This window comes from Fonticula alba (genome assembly GCF_000388065.1).
Source record: "Fonticula alba strain ATCC 38817 unplaced genomic scaffold supercont2.7, whole genome shotgun sequence".
Taxonomy (NCBI): Eukaryota; order Rotosphaerida; family Fonticulaceae; genus Fonticula; species Fonticula alba.
Window position 1 is genome coordinate 1,990,442 of NW_009242977.1, and position 12,812 is coordinate 2,003,253.

The following is a 12,812-nucleotide window of genomic DNA, read 5'->3' on the forward strand; positions in this document are numbered from 1 at the left end:
GGGGGGGGGGGGGGGGGGGCGGAACGGCGGCCAGCTTGCGGCCGGCGGCGCCGTGCGGCCCACGGCGAGGATGGTGGAGGCACAAAAGATGCCCACTTGCCGCCCACGCGATTAGAGGCCCCCCCCCCACACACACACCGCTTGCCCGCCCGCCCGCCCGCCCGCTCACCCGCCGAGCGCAGCCACACCTCCCACACACACACCCCGCCCCTCGTCACACACTCATCCCACACACACACACACACACACACACCCCTCTTCTACCGAACGGTGAGTCTTGTTTCATATGATCGACGCCTTCGATCTCGCATCGCTGCCCCTCTGCCTCCGCTCCCCAGCTGTGACTGACATCGCCAGCCTCGCCGACAGCCGCCACCATGACTCAGATCCCCTCCGCCCTGATCTTGCGCAAGGAGCTCCAGGGTACGTACTCGCCCCTCCCTCCCTCGCGCGCGTGCGCGCACACACACACACACACACACACACACACACACACACACACACACACACACACACACACACACACACGCGCATCCCTTCCTCTGCTGCACTGCCTTTCTCCCCCTCTGACACACGGTCCTCCCGCGCCGCCCCGGCCATTACCATCTAGAGCTCATGCGCGACCCGGTTGAGGGCTTCTCCGCCGGCCTCGCCGATGATTCTGACCTGTATGAGTGGGATGTCACCGTCATGGGCCCCCCGGACACCTATTAGTACGCACAGCCGCCCGATTCGCAGGCCCATGCATATGTGCACACACGCCCGCGCACATGCACACGCCGCCAGAGAGCCCTTCCTCACCGCCTGTGTGCCTCGCGAACCCCCCCCCCCCCCCCATCTCCAGCGAGGGCGGCCTCTTCCGCGCTCGCCTCTCCTTCCCCCGCGACTACCCGGACAAGCCGCCGGTTCTGCGCTTCAAGTCCGAGATGTACCACCCGAATGGTGCGCCGCCAGCCTGGCCCGGAGATGCCGCCTCTCCCGGCGGGCTTCCCCCGCTCTTTCCACTCCTTCCCCCTTGCCTGGCTCTCCCTCTGACCCCCCTTTTGGCCCGCTCCCCCCGCGCACCAGTCTACCCCAACGGTCTGGTGTGCATCAGCATCCTCCACGCCCCGGGCGAGGATGAGAATGGCTACGAGGACGCCTCCGAGCGGTGGAACCCGGTGCAGAACATTCGCGTACGCTGTCTCCCCCCCCCCTCTCCCTCCATTGCGCGCGCATGCGCCCCAACAACCCAACCACTTACCGCCTGGCTGTATCCCTTGCTCTCCCCGCCCCTCCCTCTCCCCCCCATCCAGACGGTCATGCTCTCGGTCATCTCCATGATGAGCTCCCCCAATGACGAGTCGCCGGCCAATGTTGACGCCGCTGTACGTGCACCATGTGCCCCTCGTCCACCCTGCTCCCCCCCCCCCCCCCCGGCTGTCTGCTCTTCTCTCTCTCTCCCTCTCTCTCTCTCTCTCTGTCCTCTCCCCCTGGACCTAACCCCGCATGCTTTCCTGTGTCTCCATGGCCTCCCACACCCTCCTGCAGAAGGAGTGGCGGGACAACCGGGACTCCTTCCGTCGGCGTGTCAGCCAGGTTGTCCGCCGCAGCCAGGAGGAGTAAGTGCCCAAGCCTCGCCCGGCAATTTGCTAGCGCACTGCTGCACGCACGCGCGCGCGCGCGCCCCCCCCCCCCCCCCCTCCTTGGCCTCCTCCGGAATCCGCAGGGCAGATCATGTCATGCAGACCTGCCCCAGCACGGGGCCGAAGCAAGGCCCCAGCGAGAGAGAGAGAGAGAGAGAGAGGGGGGGGGGGGGCCCACACATGGAGCATGGAGAGATCCAACCAGCCCGAGTGCGCGGGGGTGGTCCGGTGGAAGGGATTCAGCTGGAGAAACTGCCAAAGGGGATCGAAAGGCCATCACGGGCTCCTCTCTCCCCCGTGCATGCTTCGCTTCCCGTTCCCTTTGCGAACCCCAACCTCTGCCAGGGCCTTGGGCAGCTCTCTTCCCTCCCTCCACCCCCCCCCCCCTTCGTACTCTGAACCTGCAAGCGCACGTGCGCATGCAAACACACACACACACACACACACACACACGCACACCGACACACAGGGCCAGGCACGCACAGGGGTCTCCCTAGATTTGGCCACCCATGCTGAGGCCCCCGCCCCCCCTGCATTTGCCCTGATCGTGTGTCTGTTGCTCCTTCTCTCCCGAGGGCGTGTGCCCTCCTTCCTGTCTCCGCCGAGGGCCGATTCGCGCACGTGCGTCTGCGCATGTTTACCTGCGTGCCGCCCGCCCCCCCCCCCCCTTTGTCCTTGTTGCCCATCTCGCACGCACAAATAGCAAATACATAAACATAAACCCAGACACTCGGAGACGACAGCTGCGTGTGTGCGCCAAATGGCGGCATGGAGGGGGGGGGATCACCTGCACGGCGAGGAGACATCTCACCGAAAGCGGCCTCCCCGGGGCGAGGGCGCGATCGTGAGGCGTCTCATTTGGGTATGCCCCTTCTGGCGCCCATACACATCCCCCAGCACCCTCCCCCGAGCGAGACGCCCTTTGGGGAGGAAACACGCCGACGGGGACGCCTCGCACCGGCACTGGGACACCGTGGCAGCAGTTCCCGAGGAAAGGCATTTCAGCCCCCCCCCCCCCCCCGCCCTTTGAATAGCCATTTGGCCCACTGAGGCGCGGCGGCGGAGGAAAAAAAAAAAGCCCGATCAAGGCCGAGATGATGTCTATGGATCGGTGTAGTTGTCTGGCAAAGGGGGGAGGCGCAAAGGGAATGGGCAGACGGAGCAAAGGGACAACCCCCCCCCCCCCCCCCCCACGCAGGGGCGCGACAGGCGCTCACTTGCGAGAAGCCCCCTCATCAACCTCCTCATACTCGAAGACCTCGCCGAGGGCCTCGCGCAGAGGCACCAGGCGGATCGGCTCCGGCGCATGCGGGTCGCCACTCAGGTCAAACTGCAGCAGGTTCTTGTGCAGGTAGTAGTACCGGCCCTCGGCGTCCTTGGCGTTGGTCAGAGGGGGCCAGCCGTCAATCGGCACAATCTGCATGCCAGCGAACGGCAGACCCGGCGGGGGAGCGAGGGGGACAGAGAAGGAGCCCCGGTCCAATGGTAGGCGTCCGCGTTTGCACACAGATGGTCAGACACCAGGCATGGCAACCAGAAAGGCCGGGAGCGAGGGGGCGAGAAAAGGAGGGGAGGAGGGGGGGGGGGGGGGGGGCGGGAGGCAACTTGTCCATCGGCCAATAGATGGCCGCATGCGGCGTACCTTGTCCACATCGACGACGGTGTGCACGGGCTTCCCCCAGAAGTTCATGGTGACCAGGGACAGGCGGCGACCACTCTCAAGCAGCTCGTAGTCGGTCAGCTGCGCGGAGATCCGGCCGTCGGCCGGCGGCAGGGCGTGGATCTCCGTGACATAGGTCTTGGTGAAGTGGTGGAAGAGGAAGGTCGTGCTGGCGGCCAGAGTACCCAGGATGCCGGCCACAAACATGCGCCCCTCCACCGGCAGGGCCGCAGTGTCCAGGCTCACCAGGGCCGGCATGGCGAAGGCCGTCGACACGGCGCCCACCATGGACAGGAGCTTCAGCTTGCGCAGGCTATCCGTCAGCTGGCCCTTGTACAGGAGGTCCGGATGCGCAAAGGGATCCGGGAAGGGGTGATGCGGGTCCGGCGAGTCATCACCCGGCAGCCGGAGCCCCTCCTTCGGCCCGTCCGCCAGGGCATCCTCCTCGGAGAACTGGCTGACCGGCTCATGAGGGAACTGGCGCTGCTCCGGAGTCATGTTCCGGCGACGGGTAGCGTCATCAACCGCCTTGTTCGGGGTCGGGGTCGGGGTCGGAGCCGGGGCCGGGGTCGGGGCCGGGGCCGAGCCGGAGGAGTACGCCCGGAGCCAGGGGGCCGCCGTGACGGTGGCGGCGGTGCGGTGGCGAACCGCATGCGCGGCGAGCCCCCGGGCGTGGTGGGTGGCAAGGGAGAACATGGGCAAGAAAGGCAAGGGGCGAGAGGGGCGAGAGGGGCGAATGGAGAAACCTGGCTGCAGGCGATGCCGAACGGAGGACCCATGCGCCGGAGTGGGCCGAGAAAACGCCACCAAGATCGGCGCGTGCAGCAAAAACGGCCCTGACGCATGCTCACGCACACACACACACACACGCACACGCACACGGACATACACACACGGGCAGATGGAAACCACGAATGGGGGCGCGCCGGCCGAGGGCTGGACGCGCCCTGCCCCCACGCATCCACCACACACGCACGGGCCCGCTCACGGAAGAGGGAGTCAAAAAAGCCCGGGCACATGCAGCCCCGGCCGGCTCTTGCTCCTCCCCGGGGCACCGGGGGCAGGGGGAGGCTTTCACACATGCGCGCGTGCTTGCACGAGGCAGGGCGCGCCCGGAGGAGGGGCAGATCGCAGAAGGCGGAGCTTCGGATCACGCGGCGCCATTCTGGACCCGGGCACGATGGGCTGCCAGCTTATTAATTGACCTGATTAATGCTCGTCCGAAAGATGACCCTGCCACATAGTGGCCCGGCGCCCCATGCTCGGTTCCCACCCGAATGTGCGGAGGGACGCCGGGGGGCAGGTAATCTCCCTGCCCCCCGGCCGCAGCCGTGGGGCACATGAACGCTGCGCATGTTAAATGCATCTCCATTGGCAGCCGCGGGGTGCGGTGGTCGCCGTATCATTATGACCCTGCCACATAGTGGCCCGGCGCCCCATGCTCGGTTCCCACCCGAATGTGCGGAGGGACGCCGGGGGGCAGGTAATCTCCCTGCCCCCCGGCCGCAGCCGTGGGGCACATGAACGCTGCGCATGTTAAATGCATCTCCATTGGCAGCCGCGGGGTGTTTCACGGACCATCCCTGGATCGGGAAACCGGGCGTGTCCGCTCTCCTTCATCGCCGGCCCTTCCCTGTGCCTGCCCCTTCGCGTGGATGGAACGCCGGGCGGTGGATGTGTGTGTGTGTGTGTGTAAAGATAGGTGTATTTTGCCGGGGAAGGGTGGTCCTGGACTTTCTTCGGTGGCCAGTGCCTGATCAACAGGCAGGGCATGGAGGACGGGCGAGGGAGACGAGGAGAGGGTGTGTCTGCGCATGTGTCTGTGCAGGCGTGTGCGTGTGCGTGTGCATGTGCATGTGCATGTGCATGTGTGTGCCCCTCATCGCATGTGCTCAACAATCGGACGAAGCTCCCCGCGCGAAGGGGATTCGGCGGCTGGGGACAACGGCGTCCCGGGAGCCGCATCGTCGTCGCCATCCTCCTGGGCCATGGCGATCGAGGGGGACCCATCGGCTGGCCCGACGCGGAGGTGGAGTCCGGGCGAGGGCCGATCGGATAGCCGGCGGTGGCGAGCCCCCGGCTCGGACCTGCCACCGCCGCCGCCGCCGCCGCCGCCGCCGCCGCCACCACTGCCACCACTGCCACCACCAGCAGCACCGCCAGCAGCCAGCATGGTGCCGGCCACGCCACCGGCTGATTGAGGGGGCGGCGAGTGGTGCGAGTCGGTGCTGGCGGTCCCGGAGACCGATGTGCCGGCCGCCCCGCTGCCAACCGGCACCAGGGGGATGGCCACCCCGCTGGAAAAGGTCGGCGAGTGATCCCCACCGCAGAGGTGCCCCGGGCCGGCGCCGGCGCCAGCACCACAGGTGCACTCCCCGGACATTCGACACAGGGCGGCCGCATGCTCCAGGTCAATTTGCCGGTCAATGACCCGGCGCATGCGGGTCAGGGGGAAGGCCCGCGGACCGAAGAAGATGGTGTGAATATTCTGCCAGTAGGACTCCACCGCGAAGGGGTTGTACTTGTACCGACGGTTGAACTGTCACCGAGGAGGGAGAGAAAGAGGGGCGAGGGAGCAGGAGGCGCATTAGGACGGGGGGAGGGAGCGGGGCGGGGCGGGGCAGGGTGTTGGACCCCAGGCATCCTGGGGAAGGGGGGCGAACAGGTGCGCACCCGCTCGATGGTGGTCATCTGGTGGTAGAGCAGGAGAATGTGAAGAGCCAGCAACACGGAGATCATCAGGACGAAGAGCACCGCCAAGGAGGCGAGGATGATCGGGCCCGGGCGCAAGCGCAGGGCCTCGTGGAAGGACAGCGGCCCACCGCCGCCGCCGCCGCCGCCGGCAGCCCCGGGGGGGAGGCCGCGCGTGCAGAGGAGGTAATAGTGGAAGATGGCCACCCCGATCATGTAGATGCTCAGAAGCGGGATGGAGTGGACAAAGATCAGGAAGTGCCGGTAATTTCGCCGGCCAATGCAATTCGACAGCCAGGGACAGTCTTCCCGAGCAGGGGCGCGAAGCGGGAACACGGGGAGTCAGCACACCGGCAGGTCTGGGCGTGCGAGTGCACCGGCAAGAAAAGGAGCGAGCGGGAGGATGCGCGCACGATGGTCAAAGCGATCTGCGATGAGCCAAGAGACAGTGGGCCCCAGGGTGGAGGGAGAGGGGGGGGGGGGGGGGAAGCAAGAGAGAATTAGTAACAGCACTCGTGGCTGTCAAGCGGCGGCACTGCGCGGACGGGACCACGGACCGACACAACGCCGGCACACGGAGCAGTGTGATGCGCGTGGCGGCCGGAAGAAGTAGCAGGTGACGCAATAGCGTAGCTCAACGCCGTGCATGGTGGATGGGCTGCCGGCGACGCAGTTCTTCGGTGGGGGGATGTGATCGGGCAGGATGAAAGCCACCGGGACCACTGTGTCCATGAAGGGGTCCTCAGCGAGCAGGTCCACCACTCGAATGGGCATGTACCTGGAGACAGACAAGCGGGAGGGTGAGTGGGGGGGGGGGGGGGAGGGAGGGGGAGGAAAAAAAGGGACAAGGCCACGGGGAACGGCGGACAGGGGGATGCCCGAGGAAGGGAGGGTGGCACAAATGCAGGCACACAATCAACGCACCCGGGATCCGACTGAGAGGCGGCCAGCATGGAGGCCACCGCGACCAGGGAGATGAGACCAAAGATGATCGGCAAGGCCTTGTACCCATAACGCCACAGGTCCGGGGCGCTAATTCACCATGCCGACGACAGGGGGGTGGTCAGGTGAGAACCGAGGTGGCAGGGGGGAGCAAGCCGAGCGGCGCGCATGGCCGTCCCGGAGGCGGGGAAGCAGGATACACACGCACCAGGATGCGAAGAAGAGCACGATGGATCCCACCAGCAGCAGAAACGTCCCGATGAAGCCGAGTCGCCTTGAGAGGGCATCCCCCCACCGCGACAGGAGAGATGCCGGCCGGGCGCCGAGCTCCTCCAGCCGCAGGGGATTGATCTCGCGCAGGGGATAAGGCGGCATCGGTCCCGAGCCGGCCGAGCGACCACGCGAGCCTCTCATGCCGGACCAGCAGGAGGGGGATGGGGATGGGCAGTGGAGGAGAGGGGAGGGGGAGGGGAGAGAGAGAGAGATAGAGAGAAGGGAAGGGAAGGGAGGAAAGGCACCGCGGGCAGGAAAGGAAAGGTGGGAGCGATGTCCTGCTCGGAGAGGAGGGGGGGGGGGGGGCGAATGCGGGGAGCCCGTAAGGCTTGCGAGGCCGGCCGGGGTCCGGAAATATGCGCGCCCTGACGAATCCTCGCCAGGGGACCTGGTCGCCGGGCTCCGCCGAGAGGCGCGCCAAAGCATGGTCACCTGCTGAAAGGCTGTTGCTGGGGGCGCAGATCCATGCCCCATGCCAAGGGGGGGGGGGGGGACAGTTGCCGGCTGATGGCGGCCAGCGACTGCATCCCCGGCGATGATCGGCCAAGGGCGGTGACACAGCGCGCCCGGGGGATGCATTCGTGTGGGGTCCAGCTTGCATGGGTGCGGGGGTGCGTTGTTGCGCTGCCCGGGCGCCGGGCGCGCTGGCAGGCCGCTGCGTTGAGGCGGCTGCCAGCCCCGGCGGCGGGTGCGCACGGTCGGCCGGCCACACCCTGGCGGCACAAATGGGGTAGCTAATGCCCCCCCCCCCTCCGCTCTCTCCCCGGGAGGGAACGGGTTTTTTGACCGACTGAGAATGAGGGAGGCGTGCCGACGGACCCGGGCTGCGGGTACGCACGCGCACAGAGGTTTGGCGTCGGGTGACAAGTGCAGGTCACGTGCTGACACGTTGTGGGTCAAGCACCCGCAGAGAAGTCCATCCCCGGCGCCCCCAGAGGCGAAGGCCAGGCGGCGTATGAGGGGAGGAGAGCAACAGCAACAACAACACACACGGGCAGGATATGGGACACAAATGGGAGTCTATACGGGGGAAGAAGGAGGACAGAAGAGGGACTCGGCGCCGGCAGGCAAAAGGGAGCCCAGGCCCATGGGTCCCCCTGCCGGCCCCTGCCAATCAACAAGAGGCAGGGCCGGCCGCGGCTTCAACACGCGGGCGCTTGCTGGGGGGCTCGCCGAGCCCCGGATCGGGGGTGGCCTCCTCGGTCGGCGGCCAGGCCAGCTCCACTTCGAACACATCCAGGGCCACAATGTCCACCGGGGATTCGGTCGTGTGATTGGCGCTCGCGGGCCAGAAGGGGCCGGCCGGATTGATGCCGAGGAACTGCGACCCGAAGGAGGGGCTGGTGCGGCCGAGATCCCCATGTACGAACTCCTTGATGTAGCTGCTCGGGAGGGGGGGGGGAGGAGAGGTGAACGAGTGAGTTGCCCTTTGCCTTCCTGCTAGCAGAGGAAAGGGGCGGGAGGGGGGGGGGGGCGCGGACGGCGAGAGGAGGCGGCACCCCGCGCAGGGAGGGAAAGGGGCGGAGCCGAAGAAACGCACGTGCCCGACTGGGTGGTGAGGAAGAGCTCAAAGTACCGAGCGCCGGAGTCCAGGGGCTGGTGCCAAATGGGCCGGAGCTGCATGGCGTGGATGTGACGCACGCGGGTCATCGGCGCGCGGCTGGCCCGGGGGACGCGTGCGAGAGGAGGCCGGGAACGGCAGAGCATCCGGGTGAGTATGGGAATGCTCGAGGCGCAGGGGGGGGGAGGGGGGAGGCGGGCGTGGCCCAAGCGTCTACGCACCGGTGAAGCACGCGCAGCGGCGTATCCTGATTCAGGGCCAGATCGCGGGTATCGGCCACCCGGCGAATGAGATCGGCCAGAGCCGGCTCCACGCGAGCCAGATCCTCCTGCATGAGGCGCTCGGCGGCGTCGGCACTGTCCACCGGGGAGGTGGTGGCCGTGGTGGCCGCCGGTCCGGCCTGACGCCGGGCCTGGAAATCCTCCGACTGGCTTGAGAGGAGCCCATTCCGGGCCAGGACGTCGGCGCGGACGCGCACCACCGCCCGGTAGGTTTTGGTTTTTTCGGCCTCGGCCGCGGCATCCGGAACCCGAATGGGATTGGTCTGCTCGAGGGTCAGGCTGACTAGCTGCTCGCGGTGCAGGCGCACCGGCTGGCCGCCGGCCGAGCCGACACACGCGGCCGGCAGCCCCGCGATCAGGTCGGGGTCAGTGGCCGAGTCCGGACGCTGGCGCAATGCCCGGCCGAAGGCCTCGGCCTCGGGCCCGGCGAGCCGGGAAATGGCCGCTCCCAGGGCGGCCAGCGAGGCCGGGCCCGGGCGGTGCCGCGGGTTCTGAAGCTCCACATAGAAGGGCCGACCCTGGCCGAGCATCCGCACGTCGGCATCCTCCCGGCCGGACCCGACAAACACCGCTCCACCGGCGCCGGTGAGCGCCGACAGCGGCTTGGCCAGGGCCTCTTCCACCGAAAGGGCGGTCTTACGGGTGGGCCCGGCTCCGCCGGACCCGGCGGAGGCCGGGCCGGAGTCCTCATCCGCCAGCTGGTCGATGCGGCCGCCGATGACCCAGATCGATTGGGACACCTCGCGAGAGTGCTTGGTGTAGCGGCCTGTTGGCATCCAAGAGAAGCCCGTGGGGGGGGGCGGGGGGCGGGGGGCGGGGGGCGGGAAGAGAGGAGGGAGGGGCAATCGCAACAGTGAGTCGTCGGGCAGGATGACAGGAGCAGCGCCATGGAAGAAGGAGAGACAAGTGGAGCGCGTGCACCCGCGTGCGTGCGTGCGTGCGTGCGTGCGTGCGTGCGGACATCAACGGCCGACCAAGGGCGCGCACGCACCGGCAATGTAGAGCGACGGGGAAGTGAAGGCGCAAGTCATGCGCAGAGGCGACCCCGGGCGCGGGAGGTCCGGCACCACGGACAGATCGGCGCCGGAGAAGGGGGGCCGCTGGCCGGCATGCATGCGCAGGCCATACTCCAGCCAGGTGAAGGAGATGCCCGGCTCGGTCGCCGGGGTGGGGGGCACATCGGCGGCGCCAGTCGAGGCGCCGGCCCCCGCGCTGTCGACGGCCGGGATGGTGGCGTCGCCACCGTCGGCCGGGGCGTCGGTCGGATTGGCGCCATCGACCGGGACATCGGCCTCGGGGGAGGCCGGCGGCATGGCCGGCGTCGGCACCTTGTAGCGGGTCAGGGCCGACACCAGGATGCCCGGCTGCAGGACCGCATACGGGTGGTTGACCTTGCGCGGGTCGGTTTGGGGGATGCGCGCCGGCCCGGCCTCGGCCGGCAGGTCGCTCAAAACCCGGAGATCGGCATGGGCTCCGGAATAGTCGAATGCCAGGGTGATTCGCACCTCGATGGCCGGGTCGTAACGACCGTGGCTCGGGCGCTCGGCGGTGGCCTCCGCGATCAGGGCCTGGCAGACGGCCCGCGCGCCGGAACGCACATCCAGGGGGGTGGGCATTTTGTCACTAGAGAGGGGACAGGGGGAGGGGGAGGGGGGAACCTGTGAGTAGCGAACAATGAAGGAGGACCTCCGCGAGTGGATGAGGCCGGAGGGACGAGGCCGGACATGGGGGGGGGGACGCCAGACTACCTACCTGATCTTGGTGCAAACAACGTAAAGACGCATGAGGCGCAGCTGCAGGGAGGCCGGGACATCATTCACCAGGACCTCGAAGGTGCCGGGGAAGGGGTCAAACGCGCGGGCGCTCTGGCCGACCTCCTCCAAGAAGCTGGGCGCCGTGCACTGACGGAAGAGGCCGAAGCAGATGGCGCAGTCGTCGATCGGGGCGGCCGAGGCAGGCTCGCGGTTCAGAGTCGCCAGGAAGTCGGCCACATTGACCGTGCGCCGGGTTTGCGACAGGATCAAGCCGCGCCAATCGCCAAAGAGGGCCTGGCAGTGCCGGCAGGCCGAGCTCAGGTGGGCCGCCACCGCGAGGATCTGCCCCTGCAGGATGTCGACCGAGGTCGGCTCACTCATGGGCGAGGACCACGGGAGAAGGAACGCGAGAGGCGTTCACGTGGAAACAGAGGGAGCGGGGACGGGGGAAAGAGGACAGGCCGGAAGAGACGGGCCGGCGGGGGGGGGGGGGGAGCCAAGGGGGGGGAAAGGGGGGGGGGGGGGGGGGGGGAAAGGGGGGGGGGGGGGGGGGGCGGGGGGGGGGGGGGGGGGGGGGAGCCAATGCGCGAGAAACGGGCGGGGAGGAGGCAGGGGACAGGGAGACAGGCGGCGAGGGGAGGCGAGGGGGTGGCATAGACGCACCCCGGCACCGAGTGCCGGCACAGCCGACCGAAGAACAGCGCCGCGGGATCTACTTCTCGCGTCGAGGCGGAGGGGCGCATGGCGGCGCAAGGAAGTACCAACGCAAAGTCCCGTGAGTCCATGTGATCTGCGGCCCCTCGAGCCGGCGAACTTCTTGGGCCGCCGCATAACCCCCGGTCCGTCCCCCCCCCCCCCCTCGGTGTCTCCGCCTCCGCCGGTTGGCGGCGAGTCCGGGCTGGGAACGGCCCGATGCCGCGGGCGGGCCGGGGGGGGGCAAGCGGAACCGTCCGTTGCAGGAAGGGGAAAACAGGCGATTCCGCGTATCGCGCTGCGTGCGCACGAGCGTGTGCCCCCGGCGGGGACGGGCCGGGCCGGGGCAGGGCGCGGGGGCGAGGCACCGGCCACACAAAGGGGAAGGTGGGCCACGTAAGACGCGGTGGGCTGGTGGCGGACACACACGGCCTGGCTCCGCCTGGGGGTCTGCGTTTCTCCTGCGCGTATGCCCCAGTTGGGAGGGCGCCCCAACTGACAATGCTCGCGGGCACTGGTCCATCGCCAATCTGCAGGCGCCGCGAACTTTGATGTCGGGTGTGGCTCCGTCGGTGGTGCGTGTCAGAGGGGGAGGGGGGGGCGTGCAAAGAAACGCGCACGCCGGGGGAAGAGCCAGGGGGGGGGGGGGACCGGTAATTCCCGGGCGAACGGCCAGAACCCGGGGCGAAGCGGACTATGCAGCATGCCTTAGCGCGGCGCGAGGGTCCAGACGCGTGTGGTTCCCGTCGGGCCAGCGCCCCCGCCTTCCGCACCGAGCGCCGGTGCGCCCGGCCGCCCGGCCGCCCGGTGCAAGGCAAAGAAAACGGCTGAAAGTTGAAGCCCATCGCCGGGGGAAGGGAGTGGCCCGAGCAGCGAGAGGCCTCTCCATCGGCCATTCAGCACCAGCAGGAGGCATGCCGTGGAGGCTCTCGACCAGCCGCGATCGGCCGGAACGGATTCCCTGCCACACCCCCCCCCCCCCCCCCGCCCGGCACCCCCCCCTGAAGGCGCACGGCGCGAATGTGCGCAGGCACGCCCATGCCCCGAGAGGCTGGCAATGCCGGACGACGCGTGGAGCACAGGGGGCCCCAGGGGGCGCCGGCCCCTCGTCCCTTTGCCCGCCTCACTGGCGGGCGCCGAGGCAAGCTCGCCATGATCGAGGCAGGGCACGAGCGCGCCTGTTGGCCCGGCCGCCCGGCCGCCGAGGGGCGGAAACCCCTACGACGGGAGCTGGGTCCGATGCCATTGACCTTTTTCGGGGAAACTCCCACCGCCGGCTGCGCCACCTCGGGCGCGACCCCAACACCCTCTCCCCTCCTCCCCGCTCCTCCC

General features: G+C 68.6%; 5 protein-coding genes across 5 annotated transcripts in view; 2 read left to right on the forward strand and 3 right to left on the reverse strand.

Moving 5' to 3' along the window:
* The first annotated feature begins 362 nt into the window (after positions 1–362).
* On the forward strand, positions 363–1,683 carry H696_04630 (ubiquitin-conjugating enzyme E2 G1). Its single transcript, XM_009498509.1, has 6 exons — positions 363–423; positions 611–713; positions 845–942; positions 1,069–1,175; positions 1,296–1,367; positions 1,531–1,683. The coding sequence occupies exons 1-6, from the start codon at positions 378–380 to the stop codon at positions 1,603–1,605; spliced, it is 501 nt and encodes a 166-aa protein (XP_009496784.1). The 5' UTR covers positions 363–377; the 3' UTR covers positions 1,606–1,683.
* Positions 1,684–2,805: 1,122 nt separating this feature from the next.
* On the reverse strand, positions 2,806–4,121 carry H696_04631 (hypothetical protein). Its single transcript, XM_009498510.1, has 2 exons — positions 3,268–4,121; positions 2,806–3,042 (listed from the first exon to the last, which is right to left on the reverse strand). Exons 1-2 carry the CDS (start codon positions 3,979–3,981, stop codon positions 2,839–2,841), a joined length of 918 nt encoding a protein of 305 aa, XP_009496785.1. The 5' UTR covers positions 3,982–4,121; the 3' UTR covers positions 2,806–2,838.
* Positions 4,122–5,159: 1,038 nt separating this feature from the next.
* Positions 5,160–7,492, reverse strand: H696_04632 (hypothetical protein). The gene is made up of 6 exons (XM_009498511.1): positions 7,127–7,492; positions 6,901–7,008; positions 6,534–6,754; positions 6,390–6,404; positions 5,959–6,281; positions 5,160–5,824 (listed from the first exon to the last, which is right to left on the reverse strand). Exons 1-6 carry the CDS (start codon positions 7,330–7,332, stop codon positions 5,165–5,167), a joined length of 1,533 nt encoding a protein of 510 aa, XP_009496786.1. The 5' UTR covers positions 7,333–7,492; the 3' UTR covers positions 5,160–5,164.
* A 798-nt stretch (positions 7,493–8,290) lies between these two features.
* On the reverse strand, positions 8,291–11,257 carry H696_04633 (hypothetical protein). The gene is made up of 5 exons (XM_009498512.1): positions 10,786–11,257; positions 10,025–10,656; positions 8,974–9,799; positions 8,732–8,851; positions 8,291–8,573 (listed from the first exon to the last, which is right to left on the reverse strand). Exons 1-5 carry the CDS (start codon positions 11,166–11,168, stop codon positions 8,306–8,308), a joined length of 2,229 nt encoding a protein of 742 aa, XP_009496787.1. The 5' UTR covers positions 11,169–11,257; the 3' UTR covers positions 8,291–8,305.
* Positions 11,258–12,632: 1,375 nt separating this feature from the next.
* Positions 12,633–12,812, forward strand: part of H696_04634 (protein phosphatase 3, catalytic subunit) — a gene marked incomplete at its 5' end in the record, with an annotated part of 3,784 nt that continues 3,604 nt past the window's right edge. Inside the window, one exon of the mRNA XM_009498513.1 lies at positions 12,633–12,714. Coding sequence (XP_009496788.1) covers positions 12,633–12,714 — 82 coding nt within the window. The remainder of the gene's footprint in view (positions 12,715–12,812) is intronic.